This window comes from Aythya fuligula, chromosome 1 (genome assembly GCF_009819795.1).
Source record: "Aythya fuligula isolate bAytFul2 chromosome 1, bAytFul2.pri, whole genome shotgun sequence".
In the NCBI taxonomy this organism is placed as follows: domain Eukaryota; kingdom Metazoa; phylum Chordata; class Aves; order Anseriformes; family Anatidae; genus Aythya; species Aythya fuligula.
The window spans coordinates 198001037-198024433 of NC_045559.1; the positions used below are offsets into that span (position 1 = coordinate 198001037).

The 23397-nt window shown below is 39.7% G+C and overlaps 1 protein-coding gene across 2 annotated transcripts in view; it reads left to right on the forward strand.

Annotated features, from left to right (window-relative positions):
- Window positions 1-8860: 8860 nt before the first annotated feature.
- Window positions 8861-23397, forward strand: part of GRM5 (glutamate metabotropic receptor 5) — a 278368-nt gene continuing 263831 nt past the window's right edge. For both annotated transcript variants that reach the window (XM_032208117.1, XM_032208118.1), the window contains exons 1-2: window positions 8861-9064; window positions 16675-17559. In XM_032208117.1, the coding sequence (XP_032064008.1) occupies window positions 16881-17559 (679 nt within the window). In that variant the 5' untranslated portion in view covers window positions 8861-9064; window positions 16675-16880. The remainder of the gene's footprint in view (window positions 9065-16674; window positions 17560-23397) is intronic.

A 23397-nucleotide genomic window follows, 5' to 3' on the forward strand; every position in this document is an offset into this window, starting at 1 on the left:
TATATTTCTTTTTTCATCATATTTAAGTCTGAAATTCTGTCTCAGAACTTCTTGGGGCCACAGTGGGATTTCTCATATGGTTTCAGAATACATATAGGGAATATCAGTGGGTCTATATTATGATAAGCACTTCTATCAGCTTAATGCTGTGGGAGTAGCTGCATTAGAAATATGAACGATTGGGTAGGTTGTTCAAATGAACACTGGAGTGCTCTTGAGTACACTAGGTCTCTGAGCTACTTTACTCCACAGCCGAATGTTTAAACACAGAAAAAGTGGAAAAGTGAACATTTAAACTTCATATTCAGCTAGTGGCCCATGCTGGGGAAAAAGCAGACAGTTGTTCTGCTCACTCCTCCTCCCCCTAAACAGAAGTTTATACCTATATTGACAATTACCTATATATTGGGATTCCATGTCAAGATTTTGGTAGCAGGGGGGCTGCAGGGGTGGTCTCTGTGGGCAGAGCCCAGGAACTGCCCCATGTCAGATCAGAGCCAGCTCCAGCCCACTCCAGGGATCTGGGGGGAGCTGCCGCCCAGCCACGGGGGACCCATGCTGGAGTTGTTTGCTCCTGATGGATGGACCCTGTGGTACAAAGCCATGTGGGTGCAGTTCCTGAAGAGCTGCAGCCTGTGGGCAGCCCCCACAGGCTCAGTTCAGGAAGGACGGCATCCCGTGGGAGGGACCCCACATGGAGCAGGGGCAGAGAGTGACCATGAAGGAGCAACGGAGATGAAGCATGAAGGACTGACAGCAGCCCCAATTCTCTGTTCCCCTGTGCCGCTTGGGGGGAGGAGGTGGAAGAACATGGATGGAGGGTGGTTTTATGTTGCTTTTAATTCTCACTGATCTAGTCTGCTAGTGATAGGTAATAAATTACGCTAATGTCCCTTATGCTAAGTCTGTTTTGCCCATGATGATAGTTGTTGAGTGTTCTCCCTGTCCTTATCTCAACCCTTAAGACCCTTTTCATCATATTTTCATCAGATGTTCTTTTGAGGAGTTAAAGTGAGGGAACAGTATGGTGGGGTTTAGCTAGTCATCAGTGTGAAGCCACCACAGCTTAACAGGGTAATTTTTAAATGCTTTTTTTTTCTCTTGTTTAATGAAAAGCATTTAGCATTAGGTCTTCCTGTCACCTAACTGTACCAATTCATAATGGAAGTAGCTGCTCCTTGGCTAGATAGTCTTGCTTCCACAAATCAGTCATTTTTATGGTAAATTTATCTGAAACCTGCACAGGAATGAGACTAATTGCATCACCCAAGTACCAGTTCTCCATTGATTATGAAGGGAGTATGGACAACTAGAGTTGAAAATCACATTACCATAGTACATGTTTGATGGGGAGAATCCCACTATGTACCCACAAGCAATCCCTAAGCTTATCAGACATTACTGGAAAATAATTTTGATTCATGAGCAATGAAATTATCCAGCCAGCACAGTACCATGGCTTAACTGTTCTGACCATCAGTGAAGAAGACAGAAGAGATATTGAGAAAACACTAATTATAAATGACTGTCCTACTGTGTTTTTTTTTTTGTTTGTTTTTTAATTTATTTTAACAAAGCTGTGCTAGACATAAAATATCATATAGCACCCAACACCCAAGCTGCTTTTCCTTTTGTTATATTTCCTTTTAGTTGGCAATGATATTCAAAGAAAAAAATCTATCCTGTTACATAGAGAAAGGATGGCTACTGTGAGCACCACACACTTTGACAGAACAAGCTTTTGGGCTGCTTGTATAGATAGATTTACCTAATGGGAAAAAGAGATCAATATGTAAGTGATCAGAAATACATTTGGTATTTAACTATAGTTTACAGTCATGTAATTACTCATTTACTTCTCCAACCTCTTCCGTTTCTGGAATGAACCTGGTTCACAATCTCAAGAGCTTGCTCACTGCTTGAAGTCATGCCAATAAAATAAAAAAAGCTGTGAACCTGCTTCTTCAGTGGGCCATGCAAAAACTTAATTTGAGCAGAAACTATAAATTTCTGAACAACATACATTCTCTTTGTTGGTGTCAGAGAAGTAGTCATCTTCAAAATACAAAGACTTTTTGTCCACTCAGTGTTCCTATGGTAACTACAATAATTGTTTACCTGGAAAAGCAGTATTGGGGATTTGTAATTTCAGGCTGCATACCAAACATATGACCCTTTTTGGTTACTGATGGGTTTACTTCTTTCTCTCTCTCTCTTTTTTTTTTTTTTTTTTTAATCTCCTTTGATGCTCTACAGGAAGGAGAGAAAGGCTGAAATTATTTTGTGACTATGTCTCTTGTGTCTTTTACAAGTTATCTTTCCCACCTGATGTTTTGCACAGAAAGAACTACAAGGAAGGAGGCAGAGCTGGCTCCAAGTCACCTTCTGTGGTAAGTGGACTGCCAAGCAGCCACGTGCTGATTCTAGTCTGTGTTTCTGCTGGAGCAAGACTGTTTTGTGCTACGTATTTCCCAGTCTTTTGCCAACCTCCTTTGTTCATGGAGGGAACAGGAATCAAACCACTGTGTCAGCGGGAGGAATTAGCTGGCCAAAAATAGCTAGAAACAACACTGCTTCAGCTGAAATTCACCAGTGGAGTGACTAGTATGTATCACTGCAGTAATGTTTTGCCACTTTCATTTGGAGGACAGTTTTGTTCACCTGAAAGTCATCATGTTTTCATTCCGTTATGTTTGTTTCCATGCAGGGTAGTCCTGAGGGTGTCTCTTCAACCAAAGGGTGGTTCTCAACAATGGAAATAAAATTCGTCTATAAAAAACATATTCTGTATCTCTGATATATGTTATATTTGAGCAAATTTTGGGTACTGTGATGAACAAAGTTCCCATGGAAGAACCAGTTTCAGAACCTACATCTCCCCTGCTCTGTTTTCATATGAATCAATTACAATGGCAAAGATCTGATGTCATTATGAATAGTTTTGGTGGCTTTGCAAAATCAAAAATCCTGTCCCCATCATCTCTCTGCTGTTCAGCAGAAGATGCCGGTCTGGAGTGCAGATGTAAACAGTGGTGAGTTCAAAACCACGCAGGAACCTACCAATTGAGTTTCACTCACTCAATACTCTACTCTCACTGCAGAGCAATGATAGCATATCACATGGCAGCATAATTGGAGGTTTCACATTCTTCCAACCTTATTAGAAGCACTCCCCCACTCAGATCTGAACACGCTGAATAGAAATAGGAAAACCAGTTTCAGATTTTGAATGACACAATTTTTTAATATTTATTTATTTATTTATTTATTTATTTTTTAATGGAGAGTCACCTTCATTTCTGCAAATTTCAGTATTGAAGTCTATGTGTACCCCAAACTCTCATTTTAATGTTTCCATTCTGATTGCCTTTAACTAAAATCCTCATACATGAGTTTTAAGTCTATTTTTTCAAGGGCACTGGAATCCTTTAGTGGAAAACAATGATGGGAATTGCCTCTGAGATGGTAGATAGACATAAAATGCATACATATTTAACATAAAGATATGGAAAATAATAGAGAAAAGCAGAAGAAATCACATTTAAAAATTAATTTTACAAAATTGAACATGTTTATAGCAAAATAACTTCATAGAGACCTTGACTAATAGGAATAATAGCTTTATTCATAAAGGTAAAATGTAAGTCAAATTTCCTCAGTTGGAGTTACTGACCCTGAATTAATATGAATCTGAGAGCTCTATTGCTGTGAAAGTTCTACCCATTTTGGCAAATCCTGCCACTTTAGACATGGAATGGAAAGAGCAAAGAAGAAATTAAAGGGAGGACATCTAGAACAATTCCATAGAATAAATTAAAAAATTTGTGTTAGATTTATATTCAGATGTCCTGCAAACTGGTTTAATTCTCCTAAATAATGATTTGTAGGCCAATCTGGGGGCATCTTTTAGTTGTATTTGACACATCCCATTACTCACTGAAATCTCTGTAGATATGTACAAGTTTGTGCTTCTCTTTTCACACTATTCTTGCATGAATCCTTCTCAGAGGTCTGTATTCTGGTCTTACTCTCCCTTGCCCTGTTTTCTAATAATGGACACAAGAGACAGACCAAGAAAGGACAGACACCTCCAATCTGCAAGCATAAGGATACTTACCCAAGGACTGCGTAACACTGAAGTAGTGTCACAGCCAGGCTCAGTCTGGGATTTCTGAGTCTTCCCAGATACTAAGAGCTGGGCCATTTCCTTGCACAGAACTAGAACAGTCTTGGCAGCATTGGGCATTTCAGTTCCTCATTTACACCTACGCACAGCCAAGAGCCAAAAATTACTCATAGATTCCTTAAATGCACACCAGCACAACACAGATATACTTATGAGGAATAGGTACCCCTCAGAATCTGTGAAGAGAAGCAGCCATGCCTCTTTCTTCATCACCCTAAAATAAATGTTTAAGGTAGGTCAGGTGAACTGCACACTACAAAAACCTATTTCCCCATATTTAGTCTAAAGAGAGCATATAGTTTATTTGCAAATCTCTACAAAATAGACATATAAAGCCAGACCATCACTTTCCTTGAGGTTTGAAGGGCAACACCAAATAAGGATTCTGAGAGTAGCACCCTTATTATGCACTGGCCGACTACTATTTTCTTTTACAATGTGTTGTAAAGCATAATTTGCACTTTTAAACTCTCCTTTTGCATTGTAGACTTGCCATTCATACACTTTCCTGGGAACCAATAATAATTATCTTGATTTTAATTATATCAGGAACTATAAGCATGCTAGACTGATAGATTCCCACCTTGCTCCATCTTCACCTCCTTTTCTAGTAGGGAGTAAATAGTGTTGTTTTGATTAGGTTTTACATATATAAATAAAATCATATTCTTATTATGCTTATGCTTATGCCTATATTACAGACAACTTTGTAAAAAAGCAGCATCTGGATCATTTTCATGATCTCACCTTCTTGTCCACACTCTGTCTTTGTGCTACCAGTGTCCCACAGGTTTATTAATTTTAGAACTGAAGAGAATTCAAATTAGTAGTCCTTCAGCTTCATTGCTTTTAGTCTTAGAGTGGTGGAATGGTTAGAATGCTCTTTGAAGATACTGATCATACCTGGAGACTTCATACTTTTTTTTACCTCTGTGATTTTCTGTATGGATCAACTCCTCAGAGTGGAGTTTCAGAGCATGTGCAGATTTGCCTAATGTGTTAGTGTCCATAGATGCTACTGTTGCAGAAATAATGAACGTTGCTAGTAGTGGGCTCAGAAAATGTAGTCATTATATCTCTTCATCCAGGTACTGATATGCTTATTTTTTACTGATGACGTTACAAAGTGGCACAGGAAGCTTTCGTTTTATTTATTTTTAAAATAGTATCAGAATAAGAGGAAAAAAATTCCTGGTAGGGAAAAAATAATCTACCATCAGTTGAAAAGGCAGTGACTACTTTTATGGGTTCTGCAAGATAGATGATAATGAAGGGAGAGGAGGATGGGAAGGAAGAGAGCAAAGGTAAAGAGCCTTATATATTTGTATTTATAGGGAACCCGTTTAAAATGTCAGTGTGAAGCATTAAGAATATAAGTGCCATGGCCACCCCCATCCATTCTGTTTGCCTCTTTTAATCCTTGATCCAGCTGCTCCAAACATCTGGCACAGTGAACTCTGGGCTCTGACTCACGGGGAGTCCTTGGGGATATGTGTGTGGGAGCTGCTTTGCATCCAGTGTCGCTGCATCCATGTGAATCTGTGTGTTCTGCTTGTGTGGGGATCCTCTCCCTCACCTGCTGCAGCCACCCACCATCATCCCAGCCAGCTGGGTGTCTCCATTACCAATGAGAGGTGGCTGCTTTCTGAATCCTTCATCACACACACGGTCTCTGTGAGACCAAGAACTGCTGTGACAGCCCAGCTGAGCAACAGCATCTCCCCTTTCTGCAGATCCCTAACACTGCTTCTTTCCAGGAATGTTGTGCACTGGAATTACACTTTACTCCCCTTCCCCTTCTACAGACCCATCCTTATCCTCCTTTTTCTGATCTGTGCCTTCTCTGTAGATATCTGCCCCTTCTCTATAGGTATCTGGCCCGTATTTTAATCTGTCTCCAGCCTGAAATTGCTGGGTTTCCATTAATTTCACAGCTCATACTCTTTTGGGTGGGAAGATGATGTCTGAGAACAGCATGGGTGTGGGGATGAGGAATAAGGATGCTCCTTCTTCATCACCTGACCAGGGTACTAGCAGTAGTGGGAAGCCCTTGTAACTACTGAGCTCTCCCCTCTCATATAATCTACCCCCATACCTTCAAGAGGCAACCCCCCAAAGTCCCTTGGAGCAGAGTAGGGGAAACAAATGGCTGGAGCCACATGCACACATGCTCACAGTGCCCTCTGCTTTAAGGGGTGGCTGCTGCAATGGTGTCAGTGGCAACAGAAGCCAGGAAAGCTGAGGGAAAATATGAAGCAGGTGCTGGCTGATGGGCTTCCAGCCAGTTCTAGGCTGGGACTGAAGGAGGATGTGAAGGAGAAAGAGGCCAGGCACTGCACCTGGCAAGCCCAAATGGCATTCCTATCCTTCACCCCTTGGGATGAAAGGGGTGGTCAAACTGGGAATCTGGTGTTAGAGAGACAGCAGTAAAAGGATCACAGGATTAGGAGCATAGATGGAGCCATAGCAAGACAATCCCTCTTCCCCTGCTCCCCAACAACTTTATCAAAGCTACCCCAGCTGGGCAGAGGTGCAGCTTGAATGTGTCAGTGCATCAGTGCAGTCATTCTGTGGGAGCCATGACAAGTAGCAGCCAGGATTTAGGTCATTCAGTATTCATTTAAAAAATAAATAAATAAATAAATAATATATAATATTTTAAGCAGCAACCCAAAGAGGGGGGAACCAGCAGAGAGTGCCAAACTGTGGTGCAGCGGCAGAGAATGGCTGTTAATTCTTGAAAATGGATGCACGAGCTAATCCTCCCCTGCAAATACAGCCTAATAAATGGTTGGACCCAGCAGCCTTTTAAATGCCAGATCAGCTCTTACTTAAATGGCATTTGCTTTTTTATTTATTTATTTTACATTTATTTATTTATTTACTAAGAATATCTTTGAATTAAGAGATGATCTCCGTCCGGCGTTGTGTTGCGATGGTTTGTTGCCGTTTGCCACTGCCGCTGCGAGAGTGCTGGGAGGTGATGAGTTTGTTGCGGCTCAGGCCATCTAGGACCCCTCACGCACTCACACCCCTACCCACACCTCCAAAATCCCTCCAGAACCATCTTGCCCGACCCTGTGCTGTGGGTCCCTGCTCGCTCCGGGCAGTGTGCTGCAGCCGGTGGGAGAGGAGCAGGACAGCTGAGTGTGAATGAGAGCAGGACCGGGGTGTGTAGGGCTAAGACGTGAGGAGGAGGAGGAGAGAGGGAGGGAGAAAGCCTTGGGAGTATGCAGGGATGCTGGAAAGGAAAGTAAAGCCTCAGCCGGCTCCGGGAGGGAAGGGCTAACCGAGGAAAGGTGCATGTGTGGGAAGCTCGTAGTTAGCAGGACAGGGAGGTGCTGAGGGTTTTTTTGGGGGGAGGTGGGGAAGCTGAAGAGATGGAGGGCGCAGAGCTCGGGGGCAGAAGATAGGCGACGAGGAATTCCACCCTTGGGGCTGCAGGAACGGTTCCAGGGGTGCTGGCTGTGGAGGCGGGGGGCTGTCAGTGAACGGCAGCGCCCAGGGGTCCAGGGAGCCCGGGGGGAACTCCGGGAGGGGGGAAAAGGAGATGAACAAGAAGGGTGCAAATGACTCTTGCCGTGGGGACAAACGAAGGCAGCCCGGAAGGGTGGGGAGATAGCAGGGGGGCACGTCCCTCCGGCAGGGCTGGCAGCCCCGGCTGCCCTTGGCCGGTGCACTGCTCCTCTTCTCGCCGTGCCTGGTGCTGTCGTCTTGCAGCCAAGACAAGGAAGGGAGAGGGCAGCTTGCCCTTCCAGTGGCAGGTAGCCCTTCCTTTGTGCTTGGTAGCCCTGGACGTGGGTGGATGTGGAGGGGGTCGCTGCTCTCGCACCCCCTCTCTCCCCTTGCCAAGGAGCAGCAGGCAGAACCCAGGACTGGCAGGCTGCTCGCTTTCCTAGAGGGATCTGTGCCACTTGGTGGCACTAAAAAGTTGCTCTGGCGCCCGGCTCTCTCCCTGCGAGCCCCCCTTCTGCCCCCCCCCAGCCCCGCAGGTGCAGGAGCCACCGTGCAGCGCGGTCCCCGAGGGGAGGCGAAACTTTGGCGGAGTGAATTCCCTAAAACCCCGCCGAGACTGAAGGGGTGAGCTCTTCCTCTCGACTCGGTTTAAAACAGACTCTCCCGAAGAAGGTCTTTTTTTTTTTTTTTTTTTTTTTTTTTTTTTTTTTTTTTCGGTCATGGTGTTCGGAGCCGAACGCCTGACAGGAAAGGAGGGGTGCGGCAGGGAGGTGTCCATAAAGGTGGGGGGACTTTCAACCTTCCGAGCACCTGGAGAGATCTCCCTGCGGGGCAAAAAGCAGGATTAACCCCTTATAAATGCAGAGAGGTTGCTGCCGTCTAGAAGTGAGGAGGGGCTGAGGTGTTTAAGCCGGTGGGTCAGCCGCAGCAAGTATTTCGGCTGACCAAGGCTGTGGTGGCAGGGAGCAAAGCCCCATCTGTTGTTTCATTGTTTGTTTGTTTATTCCTCCTCCTCACGCCTCTCGCTCCCCCTCCTCCCCGCTTAAATCCAGGGACCATTCACGCCTCTTGCAAATGAGACTTGGGCGATGCTGAGCGAGCAGCGTGTTGCATGGCGTGTGTGTGTGTGCATGCATGCGCGGGGGAAGGATTCTCGGTGCTCAGCGTTTGCCTGTGATCAGAAGAAAACAGGATGTGCCCATAGCTGGAGGAGTGACAATGCTAGCCGAGTGGGGCTCACCTGCTGGTGATCTTTGCAGAGGCATTTGAGGATTATTCAGCTCCAGAAGGTCTGTTGCGAGGAATGCTATCTCTGCCGTGGCTGAAAATAGGAGGTGCCTACCTCTACCCGTCTTGATTGCTGCTACCGAAAGGACTGCTTTGACGCCACCGTAGGAAGGAACGATTGCTCCCACAGACAAGGTAATCCTGCGGGGTGGGAGAAGGGATTTGTGAACCCCCGGTTGCGGACAGAAACCCTGTGGATGCAGGAGGAACTCTTTCCCCTCCCTCCCTCCTTCCTGCTATTGCTCCGTGCCCTGGTTGCCGGAGGACAAGCAAGGCTATTGAGGGGCAGGCAAAGCAGCCTATGGGGCACACCTTCAGAGGCTGCTGAGGTACCTGGAGGTTGGGGCACTGGAGGGCAGTGGGCACTGACCCCTCCCGAGGAGTGGGGTGTATGTGGGGCAGAAGGTAATTGGGGTGCTGCAATACCTGGGCTTGGTGATGCGTGTGATATATCCCTTCCATTCACCGCTGGGGATTTGCCTTGCCAGAAAGGGAGAATGAAAATGGGATGTATTTGTTTTTTTTCGGAGACAGCCAGGCTGAGCCCATCCGTGGACTTTTCTGTGTGACCTTGGGACAAATCACTTTGGCTCTGCTTGGCAACTCCCATCTGATCCTTATTTAATAATGGGAGCTAATGCCTCTACGTGCAAAAATGATACATTACGAACCGAGTGTGACACCACTGGGGAGACAGAGACCTAAGAACCGGTGTGCATGCACACATATACGTGTGCATGCCCAGCCACACAGTTGTAGCAGCACAGGTAGCTATTCCGGGAGTTAACCTTGTCCAATAGTTTCCTCTCCGACCCAGCTCTGAGCACCCAATGCATTTATAACAAAAAGTGGTTCTGCAAAACAACAGTGACCACCGTGGCATTTTTTAACCACTGGTTGATTTTCAGATTATTTTTTAACCCCTTCCCCAAAAAAACCTCCGATGAGGTGAGCGCTGGTGCTGGTGCTGCTCAGCACCATGGACAGAGCCGGGGCCGGCGCCCGCCCCGCCAGGTGCCCGCAGCAGCGCTGCGCCGCACCGCGGGGCTCCTTTGCTCCCCTCGTGCTCCTGCCATTCGACCTCTCCCCCTCTCGACAAGGGCTTTCTGGTAGGTAGGGGTGGCTGGGACCTGGGGAGCGACCGAGCGTTTTTTTTCTGCTAGTCCTGAGGACAAAGCAGGAGGACCAGCTCTAAAGCACAGTGTCAGAGGACTGTTTTGAAATTACATCACTTTAAGCAACCCTGAAATGAGAAAGTGTATAATGGAGTTAAATGCTGAGTTCTTTTCATTCTCTATATCTTTATTATTATTATTATCACAGTATTCCTAAACATCTCTATCACACACTAACATTCTGCGCATTTTCAAAGACTTTAACTACATGATAATATATGTGCTATATGATCAGGGACGCCAGCATTAATCGCTATTTCAACTGATCAGAGAATATTTATGGTGTCTCTATATAGGTTCTTTGTTGTTTTATTTGCCAGCCAATGTATCATCTTTTTGTTTGTTTTATATTGTGGTAGTACTGGAATGCCACTCCAATGCTACTCTTGTTGTGACTTGCTAGAAGATAGATGTTCTTATGATGTTTTTTTTGTTTGTTTGTTTGTTTGTTTGGTGGTGGTGGTGGTGGCATTTTTTTTTCTTTTTTGGAATTGTTATTGCTTTTCCTTGATCACTTCCTCCAGATCATACAGTTTTGCTAATTATTAAAATGTCTCGGATTACAGCTGAAATCACACCAGAGCTATTAGTTTCTGCATCATGTGGTATAGCAGTAATAAGTAGTATATTCAGCAGAACTGCAAGTTTTACTGTGATGTTAAGCACCTACACAATAGAAAAAAAAAATATTTCATTAACCAGAAAGTGTGTGTGCGTGTGAGAATATAGGGAAGAACTTCCTCTGATTGCCAAGGATCTTGCTGATAATTATAGCCTTCTATGTTTATTATCTATGAAGGCATGCATGAGATCTGCCTACTAGTCTGTTATTTTCTGTGGCTGCTCTGACCAAATGGTTAGAAATCTTCTGTGCTGCTTAGTTTTCTTCTATATCTAAGTCAAATTGCAGAAAACTGTTTCATAGTCTCTCCTGTTGTATAAGGCTGTTTCTTTTGTCAAAGAGCTTGATCCAAAACCTGCTGTAATTCATGGAGCTGAATTTTTTTATTATTTTATTATTAATTTTTTTTAGTGAATGGAAAAGTTGAGTGGCAGTAGCAGTCTCAAAACATATTAGTGTGTTCATATTCATGTTTTGCAACTAAAGAGTGCATCAGGTTTTGTGTGAACAAATAGAATTACCTCTGAGGAGTGAGTGTGTGGGACCTTCTGGAATTTGAACCTTTTTATAACATTGGGAATAAGGTAGCCAGAATAGTTTGAACCCAATGCTTAGTGTTTGCAAAGCCAATTGTCATAAGAATTGATCAAAAGCTTAGCATCCTAAATGTGCACTGTTTGCTCCCATTGTTCCCTGTTGATAAGAGCTGAGAGGTCTTTCTACTTATATAATCACTTTTCTAAGGTTGTTCCATCTTCTGTCTCCCAAAGATCTTCACTGCAAGAAAAGTATCAGGGCTGACTTTGGACCAGTAATTCAGTTGCTGCCTGCTTGTCTTCTATGATGATGGAACCTGGTTTAGTTCCTTGGGACATATTGATTTTATTCATATCTATGCCTATATTGATATTTATTATCTCACATCTGATAGCACAGAATTAATTGCATTGCGTGCTGTAAATAAATGCCTAGAAAGGCTTTCATTGGCAGGTACATGGTTGTAGGCTATATATACATAGATTATAAGTAAATTTGTCACTGAAAATCAATGGATTTTGGGGCCATCTTTTTTTTTTGTGATTTTTCTGATTGGGGAAATCCTTTAAGGAGATGCTAAACTTATGTATTTTTTAACAGATGATAAATCATCAGCATTCTTCATGTGTTTAGCATGCAGCATATTTCCAAGTGCTTTCCTGGATCAGGCCCTGGGTTCTCATTTCATCACAGCACTGTTCTGTGGTCCAATAATCTTGAATTTTATTTTCATTATTTAAATCTGCCTGAAGATTTAGAGACTATAAACTACAAGTTATAAGCTTACAAAAATATAACCAATAAGAAGTCTGAAAGAAAATATTTCTCTTTTGCTCCTTTTTTTTTTTTTTTTTTTTCCTGATAAAAAATACCTGAAATCAAAACCTCCCTTTGCCGAGTTTCATTTTACCTGTAGAAACCACACAGCCAAAAGAATTCACTGTAAAAAAAGACAGGTCCTTCACTCTGGGGTCACTAGTGGGCGCTGCTATAATAGTGTAAGTCACAGGAAAGGGTTTAAACAGTTACACCTGCTGTAGTAGAAGACCTTATGAAAAGTCAGATGTGCCCCATGTATAAATTCTCAGCCACAAACATAGTGGAAATTAGCCCTCTGTGAACTGCTGTGGGATTTTTTATCACGTTTTAATTAACACAGTTGGATATTAGAGCTCTTTCTGTTTGTTTTGGTCTATACAGACAGTAATTATAGATGGACTTGTGTTTGAGGATGAAATAAAGCATTTTAAGAAATAGATGATCTTTCATGGAATATTACAGATCCTCATTTTCTGCTCAGTTAAACCTCAACATGAAGTAGCTGGAAGTCTGCTCTAAAGGAACAGCTGAGAATTTCTCCTGACAGAGATTGGCATAAAGTTTTTCCTGCCAGGGAGAACAAAGGTTAGAGAAATGTGTTGAATGCTTCATCATATCTGTGTCTTCAGTCACCTGAGTAGCCCTTAAGTTTTCAACTAGAGCAAGAGTACACAAAGACCAGATAGGCAGAATTATATTTTCACCTTAACATTTCCGCAGTTGTTCCAAGTGTGAAGCTAGTGCAGCAAAGGACTGAGACTCAAGTGCATGTCAGCTATTGTTGTGACTTCAAGATTAGTTTATAGCTAGATTCATATCTGAAATGTGATAGGAACCTTGATACACCAGTAATTAAGTGCCTGATTCAATTTTGTCCATCTTTCAGTAAAATAGTAGTAACTCCCTTGATGCTAAACAGTGTGAAAAATAAATTTGACCCTAAATGCTGTGCATCTTGATTTGCTTGTCCATCAATGAAAACAAGTAAATGCAGGTAAATCATTAATTTGGAAACAATTTCTACTACTTTATGCATATGTTCAAGAGTTCTCTGTCTATGATGCTGTTGATATCACTGTTCTCAATCTGAAGTCTATAGCATGTGAAACTCCCTGTAAGGTTTAAGGAAACTCCTTTTAACTCCCTCCCATTTAACACAGGAATTATATTTAAGCTTCTGAAATTTTTACTTCATTTTGTTCTGGTAATCATACTGCTTGTAAAAATAAACTTCCAGTAGGAGGAAAGAATGGAATCAAAATGTGGAATGACTTGTATGTGATTCTCTGGGAATAAGATAGCAGTACATTTGAACAGATAGATCCCTTGGCCACCCTCTTTTCAGGGAGGAATGGAGTTCTCCAGGAAATGTAATTTGTGTGCTTAGTCTATCAACTCACTGCTCAGCCATCTTTTGTCCTAGAATGCAATACGTTACCTAACTACCCCTATGGCACCTCTGGCATATCCAGTGATATCTAGGGAAGAATGACAGGCAATGGGCACAAACTGAAATACAGGAAATTCTGTTTAAATATAACAGGAAAACAAACAAAACAAACCAAACCAACCAACCAAACAAACAAAAACCCCTCATTATTTTCAGTGTGCTCAGACACTGGCTGCCCAGAAAAACTGTGGAGTCTCCAACCTTGGAGGTATTCAAAACCTGAATGGACATGATTCTGATTTACCTGCTTTAGCTGAACTTGCTTTCATGAGGTTAGATGGACCAGATGACCTCCAGAGGTTCCTTCCCACCTCAGCCATTCCATGATTTTTAGGATTATAAGAGCAGGAGTAAGACCACAGAACCAGATCTCTGTTATACAAATGCAAATCCATAGTAATTTTGTAGGCTCACTTAACCATGTCTGTATCAATTTCAGGTTGCTTCACCGTATCATGAAAGCCCACTGAAGACATTGACTTCAGATACTTTTGAGTCCTAAGCCTAATACTACATAACATAAGTAGTTTGCTTGGTGCAATTAGTAACAACATTGAAAATCTCAAGTAAATTGAATTTCAATGTAGTACAGCAGGGTATGAGAAGACAGTTCATTAATTCTGGAACAACTCCAGTCAGTATCTGGCCCCTTCTTTTCCCTTGGATGCCATGGAGTGGAAGGATGTGACTGCTTTTAAGATGGTCTTGGGCCCTAGGAACACCTTAGCCCTGATATCTGCTGTTATTTTTGAACTAGAATTATAAAGGATACCTTCAGCTTTACTTCATTCTTTATCCTGTAGTTTTATACTGATAGATACAACAGTGGACAGAGAAGAGCAAACAGTTGTTCATTGGAGTGAAGCTGATAAAAATGTCCCTGCCCTCTCTTTCCCATATACCCTATATAGAAATTGTTTAACCGAAAAATGTAAGTCCAAGAACAGTATCAGTAAACCTGACCAGAATCCTCGGAATGTGTGCTGTAGAATTAAAATGGTGGATAAAGACTGGATTCTTTTTGAGTCATAAGCTCACTCCACCCCACCCAGTCTCTCTCTATTTGTGCATATGCAGCTGCATAGGCAGCTAGGTTATAAAAATACATCAAATTGTATATCCAGTTACAGTCTGAGGCAAGGCTAGCATTTGATCTCAATATAGTTGTGCTCTGTACATGTAGCTTTAATTTGAAGAGCTCAGAAAATTAAGCATCCATGTTTTAAATAGCAGAGTACTATGTCTGTTAAAATGCTAATAAGTTAATAAATATTTAAAATATTTTAATAAAGTGATAAAACATTAAATTACTTGGAAGTATAGGAATTTAATAGCTATGATATCGTACAAAGACATGCCCTGTCATTCATCTTTCAGACTGTTTACAAATTATGCAGTGTCGTCTTCAGAGCCACAGAACAAACAACTAGAATACATAAGCGGTAGTTATATTCTGTAATTAGAGAGTAATTAACCTGAATTGAACTGTTGTTATTCAACAGTGGCAAGGGGTTACAGTATTGATAAGCCAGCTCCTCACAAACAAACAAATAAAAAAACCTGTTGAAGCATTCTACAGTTGTCTTAACCCAATTTCATTATTATCACTTTTTTATTTCTAGAAATAAATACTACATGAACTTATTAATATTGCAATTGATATTACAAGACCATTTCTATGAAATGTTTTTAAAGATTGGATTTCATTTGGGAATACTCACTGAAACTATTGCATGATCTCCTCTGTGTAAATACTTTAAAATCTATAGATGTCAAGGTACAATAACAACTAAACAAGGCTAACCTCAAGCAGGAAAATGTTTTTAGATTTCACTCTCTCATCTGTAGAATCAGGAAGATTGTAATTGTGGTACTGTATTGAATGATCTAGCTGCAAGTGGTAAATTCAAGATTAAACTCCTGCCAGATTTTGAACCTTGGAAGCAGCAGCAGCAGATTTCCCATGGCAAAGGGTTTCTTTCATTTTGCAACATCTGAGCACTGTTAGAGTTATGTTAATGGATTATAAATGACTAGTGGATCTGTGGATCTGAAATGTATCAAAACTCCTATATTCTTTTTTATTACATTAGAAAGATTTATGTGAGTAAAACTGAGATCAGGCTTTGCCCCAGGATTCTGCAGCTTTTTTTTTTTTTTTTTTTTTTTTTTTTTTTTTTTTTTTTCAATAATGAGACTGGGCATGCAGTTCACTAACTAGCTCAGCATCTTCCAAGATTTAAGAGTGTGCTCAACTTTCTGTACTGTCAATAGATCCACTGGTAGGAGTAGAGCAACAGACAATACTTTAATGTGGTCTGTGATCAAGACCTGATCAAACTATTGTTTAAGCATTATATTTAAAATGAGAAGCAGATTATTGTAAATCCACTGTTAGGTACAGAACATTTTCAAGTATGTTTTCAAGTTCCATTAACCACATTTTTTTGCTGATTTAAAATCAGTTAAAAAGATTTCACGCTGATTTGCTGTTTTAGAATTGTAAAGAATCTGTTGTTCCTCTGCTGAAACATTCACTGCTGAAATGAACAAAAATATTAATGAAGACATCAGTTTTCTTAATCTTAACTTATTTTAAAAGATCATTGGTTTCATGTTGAGGGTGACAAACAACAACAACAACTACAAAAAAACACATTTTCAGTTTGGAAGAGACATATTCTTCTTTTCTTAACATATTTCAAGAAAGGCTTTATTTAACAGTAGAAGTTTCCTAGTGCTGTAGTTGATAACATGGCCCAAGGTACATTAGTGTGTTGTATGCATTTGTGAGATAAAAAACACCTGTAAATAAGAGGGCTGCTTTCAAAGACACACATTAGATGTGGTAGCATCTTTCTTTGGAATGTAATACTTGTCTGCCTTTTGTGCTTGTGAAAATGTTTCACAAAAGAGTTTTTAAACAAGAGTGTCAAAGAGAGAGACACTGATTTATAACAGCACAAGTACAAGCATAAGACTGTGAAACACTGAAGCATAACAAAGTTTTCCAACTTGAAAATGGTGGAAAGAAATGTATTACAGTCATTGACAACAGTAGGAATAAGTACAACTTCAGAACAGATTACAAAGCTGACTTTATTGCTAATTTTAAAACTCTTTCTCTTATTCATTTTTGAAGGTTATGAGGATTATGATCACGTGCGCAGCTCCGCATAGCTGTCTACCTGGAGATGATGGCGACTCCTTAGAGAATACATACAAACTCCTGGTTAATCATCAGCATTCTGCTCCTTTTATCTAAAAGATTTAACTGCTTTTCACCAGCTCTCCATTTTTTTTTTTGTTGCACCATGTTGTCTCTACCAGCCTAAACCATTTCCTAAAATGATCCTTTTGCTGTTCCTTGCAATCCTGTTATTGAAGGAAGATGTCTGTGGGAACGTTGGGCTTTTGGTTTCTGCACAGGCCAATGAAAGAAGGGTAGTAGCACACATGCCTGGTGATATTATCATTGGAGCTCTGTTCTCTGTCCACCATCAACCAACAGTTGACAAGGTTCATGAAAGGAAATGTGGAGAGGTAAGAGAGCAGTATGGCATTCAGAGAGTGGAGGCAATGCTACATACCCTTGACAGAATTAATTTGGACCCCACACTGTTGCCAAATATCACGCTAGGATGTGAAATAAGGGACTCTTGTTGGCATTCTGCTGTGGCTCTGGAGCAGAGCATTGAGTTTATAAGGGACTCTCTTATTTCATCAGAAGAAGAGGAAGGGATGGTGCGATGTGTGGATGGATCTTCATCATCTTTCCGCTCCAAGAAACCTATTGTTGGTGTCATTGGCCCTGGCTCTAGCTCAGTTGCTATCCAGGTACAGAACTTGTTGCAGCTTTTCAATATACCTCAGATTGCTTATTCTGCTACAAGCATGGACCTAAGTGACAAAACTCTGTTCAAGTATTTTATGAGAGTTGTGCCATCTGATGCACAGCAAGCACGGGCTATGGTGGACATTGTCAAGCGCTATAACTGGACCTATGTTTCTGCTGTACATACTGAAGGTAAGAGGTGGTTGTTATTATTATTGTTTATTATTATTATTATTATTATTATTATTATTATTATTATTATTATTATGTACAAATGCCTTTGAACTACTTTGATGTGATCAAATATCTAGATGTTGATAATTTGATTATTTATTTATTTATTTTTTTCCCCAGGCAGTTGTCAACTGCATAGACTTTTATTTCAGTTAATAGTGATTTCACATTCCTGAGGGTGAAGTAGCATCCTGTTGATTAACCACTGAAAACAGTTTGAAACACAGGACTGTGTGGTCTACAAAGCCACTTGTTATTAAACATGTTTACTCTGGAGTTTTGTAAGTGACCTTAACTTAATGTAGTTGGCATTTATTTATTTTTATTAATCTACATTAATTATCTATTATCTATTTTTATTAATCTATATTAATCAGTATATTTATGTGGAATGATCATTTTAAGTACATTGGTATCAATGTGTAATAAGAAAGTATCTGGTTTTTTTAGTACAGAAGAGAGATAAATCACCATTTGAAACTGTAGCTGAACCGGAATATTTCCTGTAGTATCTGAGCCACAGAAGCACAAATAACAGAAGACCTGAGGTTCTGGCTAATATCTGAATGCAAGTTGTCCTGGCTTTTTGAGATCAACACTATTTCTGTCCTTTTTATAGTACCCCATGGAGTATTGCAGCCACTTAGCCACTTCTTGCTCTGCATCTGGTCATTGGTTTTGGAAGCGAGCAAGGGAAGTCTCCTTGCATCTTCTTCACACACCATCAGGAGTCCAGAAAATCAGAACTATGTGCTATATTGCTTCCCTCTTTTTATTTATTTGAGATAGAGCTTAAGCTTTTTGCCTAATGCTCAGAAGAGTATGATTAAAGGGAGAAGAAATGGAAAAGATTGCCTGAATTCATTATCCCTTGTATTGACAGACTTGAGTGGTTTCATCTTTCTCTAAGTGACTAGAATTTCATACTGCCTTAAGAGCAAATTTTACCAGTCCCTCTCTAATGGCACCACAATGTAATGCGTTTTCTGGAATTACATTCTGTGATGAATTTTAGGATCTCACCTCTGCTCAAACAGATGAACCTGAAATGGAAGGCGCAGAATATGATCTGGAGAATGTAAAATGTTATTAAGAGATTGAGTAGTGGTGACAGCATTGCTGAACAGCAGCAGATGCTGCTGGCTTTATTACAACCAATAGAAAGCAGATTGTCCTTCCCACACACAAAGTATGCTTCTCTGGCAGACTTCATGTTCAAAGGCCTTTTTGGGGTGATGTTGGTCTGATACAAGTATTTAGGGATCATTTTCCTCCTAAAATATGTGTGTATATATACATAATATATATATATTATAATATATATATATATATTATATATATATATATATATATAATACAGGTTAAAATTTAGATGCAGGTTGTTGTACCCATCCTTCCATCATGATAAGACTGGTAAACAACTTCAGTCTGTTTTCTGTGAGGATGCATGAATATATTAGCAGTTTAATATAATAATGTACAAATCACCATACACCATATCATGTAATGAAACTACTCTGTGCCAGCTGATGCCTTTGGCATGGTTTAGTGTGCAGCCTTCATTGCACAAATGTGTTTGAATAACATCATGGTCAAAAACGTTGCCAGTGATGTGCTGCATTAGTTTAAGTTTGTGTATTCCGAGGACTTTTGATGACTCATCTAATTTTTGTTATGAACAACTTTTACACTTCTGCTATTGAGCAGGGATGCTTATGTATTCAGTTTGGGAACTGTCAAGCTTACATTGAGGTCTGAGTGCACAGAGTGAGAATACTTTTGCAGCTTCACATGGACACTACTTGGAGCAGATGGTAACATATGGCATGTTAATCTCATGGCAGAGGAACTTCGCACTGTGCGTTGGAAAGAAGTGAATAAGGACGCAAGAATAAAAGCTGGAGATATGCTATAAGACAAAAGTAATAAATGCCAGGGGAGCTGGATGTGAATAAAAACAGGTGAATGATATATTTCATCAGTAAGATGTGCCTACTTCTGTCTATATTGATGTGGACAAGATAGGTGGTACCATTAAGTTAATACCTGAGGTCTCATACCATTTATACCATATTTACAAGAGTATAATTCTGGACTTCAGTGAATGAATATTAAACTCAGATTCTGTGAACCTTATGATCTATTTGCATTGTCTGGTCGTGATGATGAATATGTTCTCCAGTCAAATAACATCATACAAATGTTTTCTAATTGTAGAACAGATGGTATTTATAATGGGATAGACAAATACAAACTGAACAAGGTATTTATCTGAAACTTGGTGATGTCTGATGTTCTGGACACTTTCCAAACATTATGACAGATGTTGTCCCTTACAGAAATAGAAAGATTAAATCAAAACAAAACAAAACAAAACAAAAAAAACATTAAAACCACCACCAACAAGAAGGGGATCCTTTTTAGCCCATTTATCTGCTGTCAACACCTGGAGAGACTTGGGCCCGTGTCTGAATTTTGTGTGGTTATGGTTGGCATACAGATGTGCCATGCAACCTGAGCACTTTGGAGCTTTGTCACAGACTTTTCTTGCTTAACCATTTAGCACCACAACTAAGTGGAAATTGTTGCAGAAACTGGGGAAAATCTGGGTGTCTGCCACAAGGCACAAGGGACTTTTTGTCCTCATGTCACATGTGAAAACATTCTCTGGTCTTTCCCATAGATCAGAGAAACATGTATACAATTTTATCTTCTCCCATCTTTGAGGTGTGAAGACCTAATTGAAAGCCCATTTGAAGTCAATATGCTCTGTTTGACTAGAGTAACATTTGGATCATGACTTCCTAGTAAGAAACAAGGTCAGTCCCTGCAAGTCAGAGCATAAAATTTGCCTGGAGGTGAATGAATAATAATTTTAAAAGATATTTTTCATTTTCATTTCAAACTATTTGTTTTGCCTCTCTGAATGGAGTGAAGAGGTAACATATGCTAGAAAAACACAACCACACAAAAGTACAATTGAAACACAATAGAACAAATTTATTGGGGGCGGCAAGGGATAAATTTCACTCCAGTATGTAAAAAGTGTGATTTACTTTTGAACACAGCCTTAAGAAATAAGCCAGTCTGTTAACATTTTCTTTAGAGAGGTAGCAGGTCAGCACAGGATCAAACTCCTCCTCAAAGTGCTTTCTTTTTAATAATGCTTTCCTCCATTTAAATTTATCATAAATGCATATAAAGAGGTGATTCACCTTCATTTTGTTAGGACATACCCTGGCAAGTGTAACAGAAACATGACTTTATTTTCCTGCAGATAAGTTTTATTTCACACATTTCCTTTCATATTTGTTTAGTTGTGCTTGGTTACAAGACTATTTTTGCCTATATCTCTCTTGCTACCGAATAAAGAACAAAATGAAAATTAGTCATAGTCTGTGAGAATAGAATGAAGAAATGAATGAAAGAACTGCAACGAGTTGACCTTAAACTTTCTGCTTGGAATAAATTGTTCTTATATGATGTGGAAATTTTCCTTCAGAATCTAGATATTTTTTCCTTTCTATTCAAACTATATAATGTTCAGAGACTTTGCTTTTCACACAATATTATGATTGAAAAATTAGATTAATTAGATTTTAATAATTGGTGATGTTATTTATGCCTTATATGCCTATATTTATGCCTACATATAAAAACACATAGAAAAGATGTACCAAAAATCATTGTTACTCCATGCAAAAAAAAATTCAAATTAAATGAAAATTTATTTCTGAAAATCTGTTTCTGAAAGTGGAAGAATCTCTAGTCTAAAGACTGGAGAATGTTTTACTGTGGCAATATTTCATTGCTGTCCTTGGGCAAAAAAAAAAAATGTTTTATTTTTATTTTTGAAAATAATTTTATTTTCTGTTGTTTGCTACTTTGACACTGTTTGAAACATAAGTGTTGAGGTCAGGTTGATCACAATTTGATATGCTCACACTCATATTAATCTTGTAGCAAAAATAAAAAAATACATTTAATTACTTGAAAGAAAATACAGGAAATCAAAAATACAGTTCCAGTCATATTCTGTTGAGGTATTTACTTGCTTTTGATTGAATATCATCATTTATAATAATGTTGCTTTTTGTTGCTCAATTTCACTTATTTCTCCTAGTATCAAAATTGTGAAAATTGAACAAATGCTATTAATCAGCATGAAGTATTGAGATAAAAAACTCAAAGTTAAAAAAAGTTAGTAAAAAGTTAATTTTTTTTTTTTTTTTTTTTTTCTACAGTGATTGACTAACCTGAAAGTACTTTAATATTGGAGGCAGTCTGTCAGACGTACCCATGGTGAAATATATCAATAGAAAAATACAAAATGAGTGCTATACTATGGAATGTGGCAGGGATTAAGATTGTGAGGAGAAATATCATGAGAGAGAAAAGGGAAGGTGGTCAAAGAGGTGTATTATGGAGTTAAAAAATATCACTTTGAAAGGAATGGTATAGGGTGGATGTAGTTAAACCAGGATATTTGGATCAGCAAAATGTCACATTATTTCTTTTGTTTAGGCACTCAGTGTTTTAATGTCACTATTTCATAGAATAGAATCACAGAACAGTTTGGGTTGGAAGGAAACTTAAGATCATCTAGTTCCAACCCCTGCCATGGACAGGGATGCCACCCACCAGACCAAGTTGTCCAGGATCCCATTTAGCCTGGCCTTGAACACCTCCAGGGATGGAGTATCCGTAACTTCTCTGGGCAACATGTTCCATGGCCTCATCACCCTCTGTGTAAAGAATTTTCACCTTACGTATAATCTAAATCTAATTTTAGTTTAAAACTTTAGTTTAAAGTCCCTGGGTATGGAAAGAATTTACAAGACACTAGAATTTAATTTCATACATAATCAAGGAAAAGAGTTATGTCCAACTCTTGTCAGTATCTTTGTGTATCAAAAACTTATTGCTGTATATTAGTAGTGCAGGAATTAAATCAACATTGTTTTAAAATCAGAATGTTTCTGTGTAATTAAGGAGCATTGATCCATATATGTAGGGTCACTTCCTGTATTTACAAGAGATAACTTGCAATTACTCTGAAAGTTAAGAAAGACAAAAGGGCTGTGCTGGATCTTTTAAACTTTTCAGTGTTCTCTAGGGCAGTTCTGACTATCTGATTCTTGAATCATCCAGGAGGCAGTGATCTTGGAGGTAAACCAAAAATTGTAGACTTTGCTTTCATGCAATTTGGAAGCTACTGGATGGAGGATAACATTACATCCATCTTACTAAAATGCGATTGCAGGCTCCTGATGATGTGGAAGCATACCATGCTGTAATGCATAGTATTATAAGTATACATATTGTACTTGCGTACATTGAATAAATTATTAGAAAGGTTATTAATAGAATAGTTACAATCTATCTTGGCAACAGATTTTTGAGACAATGCCTTTCATAAATCATTTGCTTGTTTTTAAACTAACATGATTTAACTCATCATTCTAAATATGTTGACTGGTGAAAGCCACAGTGAAGATTTCCTTTAATTGATGGTTATATTTTTATTTTATTATATATTTATTTATTTATTATTTTTTTTTTTTCTGGAGCTGTCTGGCAGCATTTATGACTGGCCAGATACCTGATCCAGGTGGTATATGTGGAAGCCTCCATATAATATCCATTACATTGTCAAATGGTAGATAAATGATGTATTTGGAATAGCTATTGCTGGGAGAGGAATATGTACTAGATAAGTTGCAAAGATAATAACTGGGGTAGCTGGTAAATCAGCTCACTGGATGAATCCCACAGCCAAAATCAAAGCTAACTGCT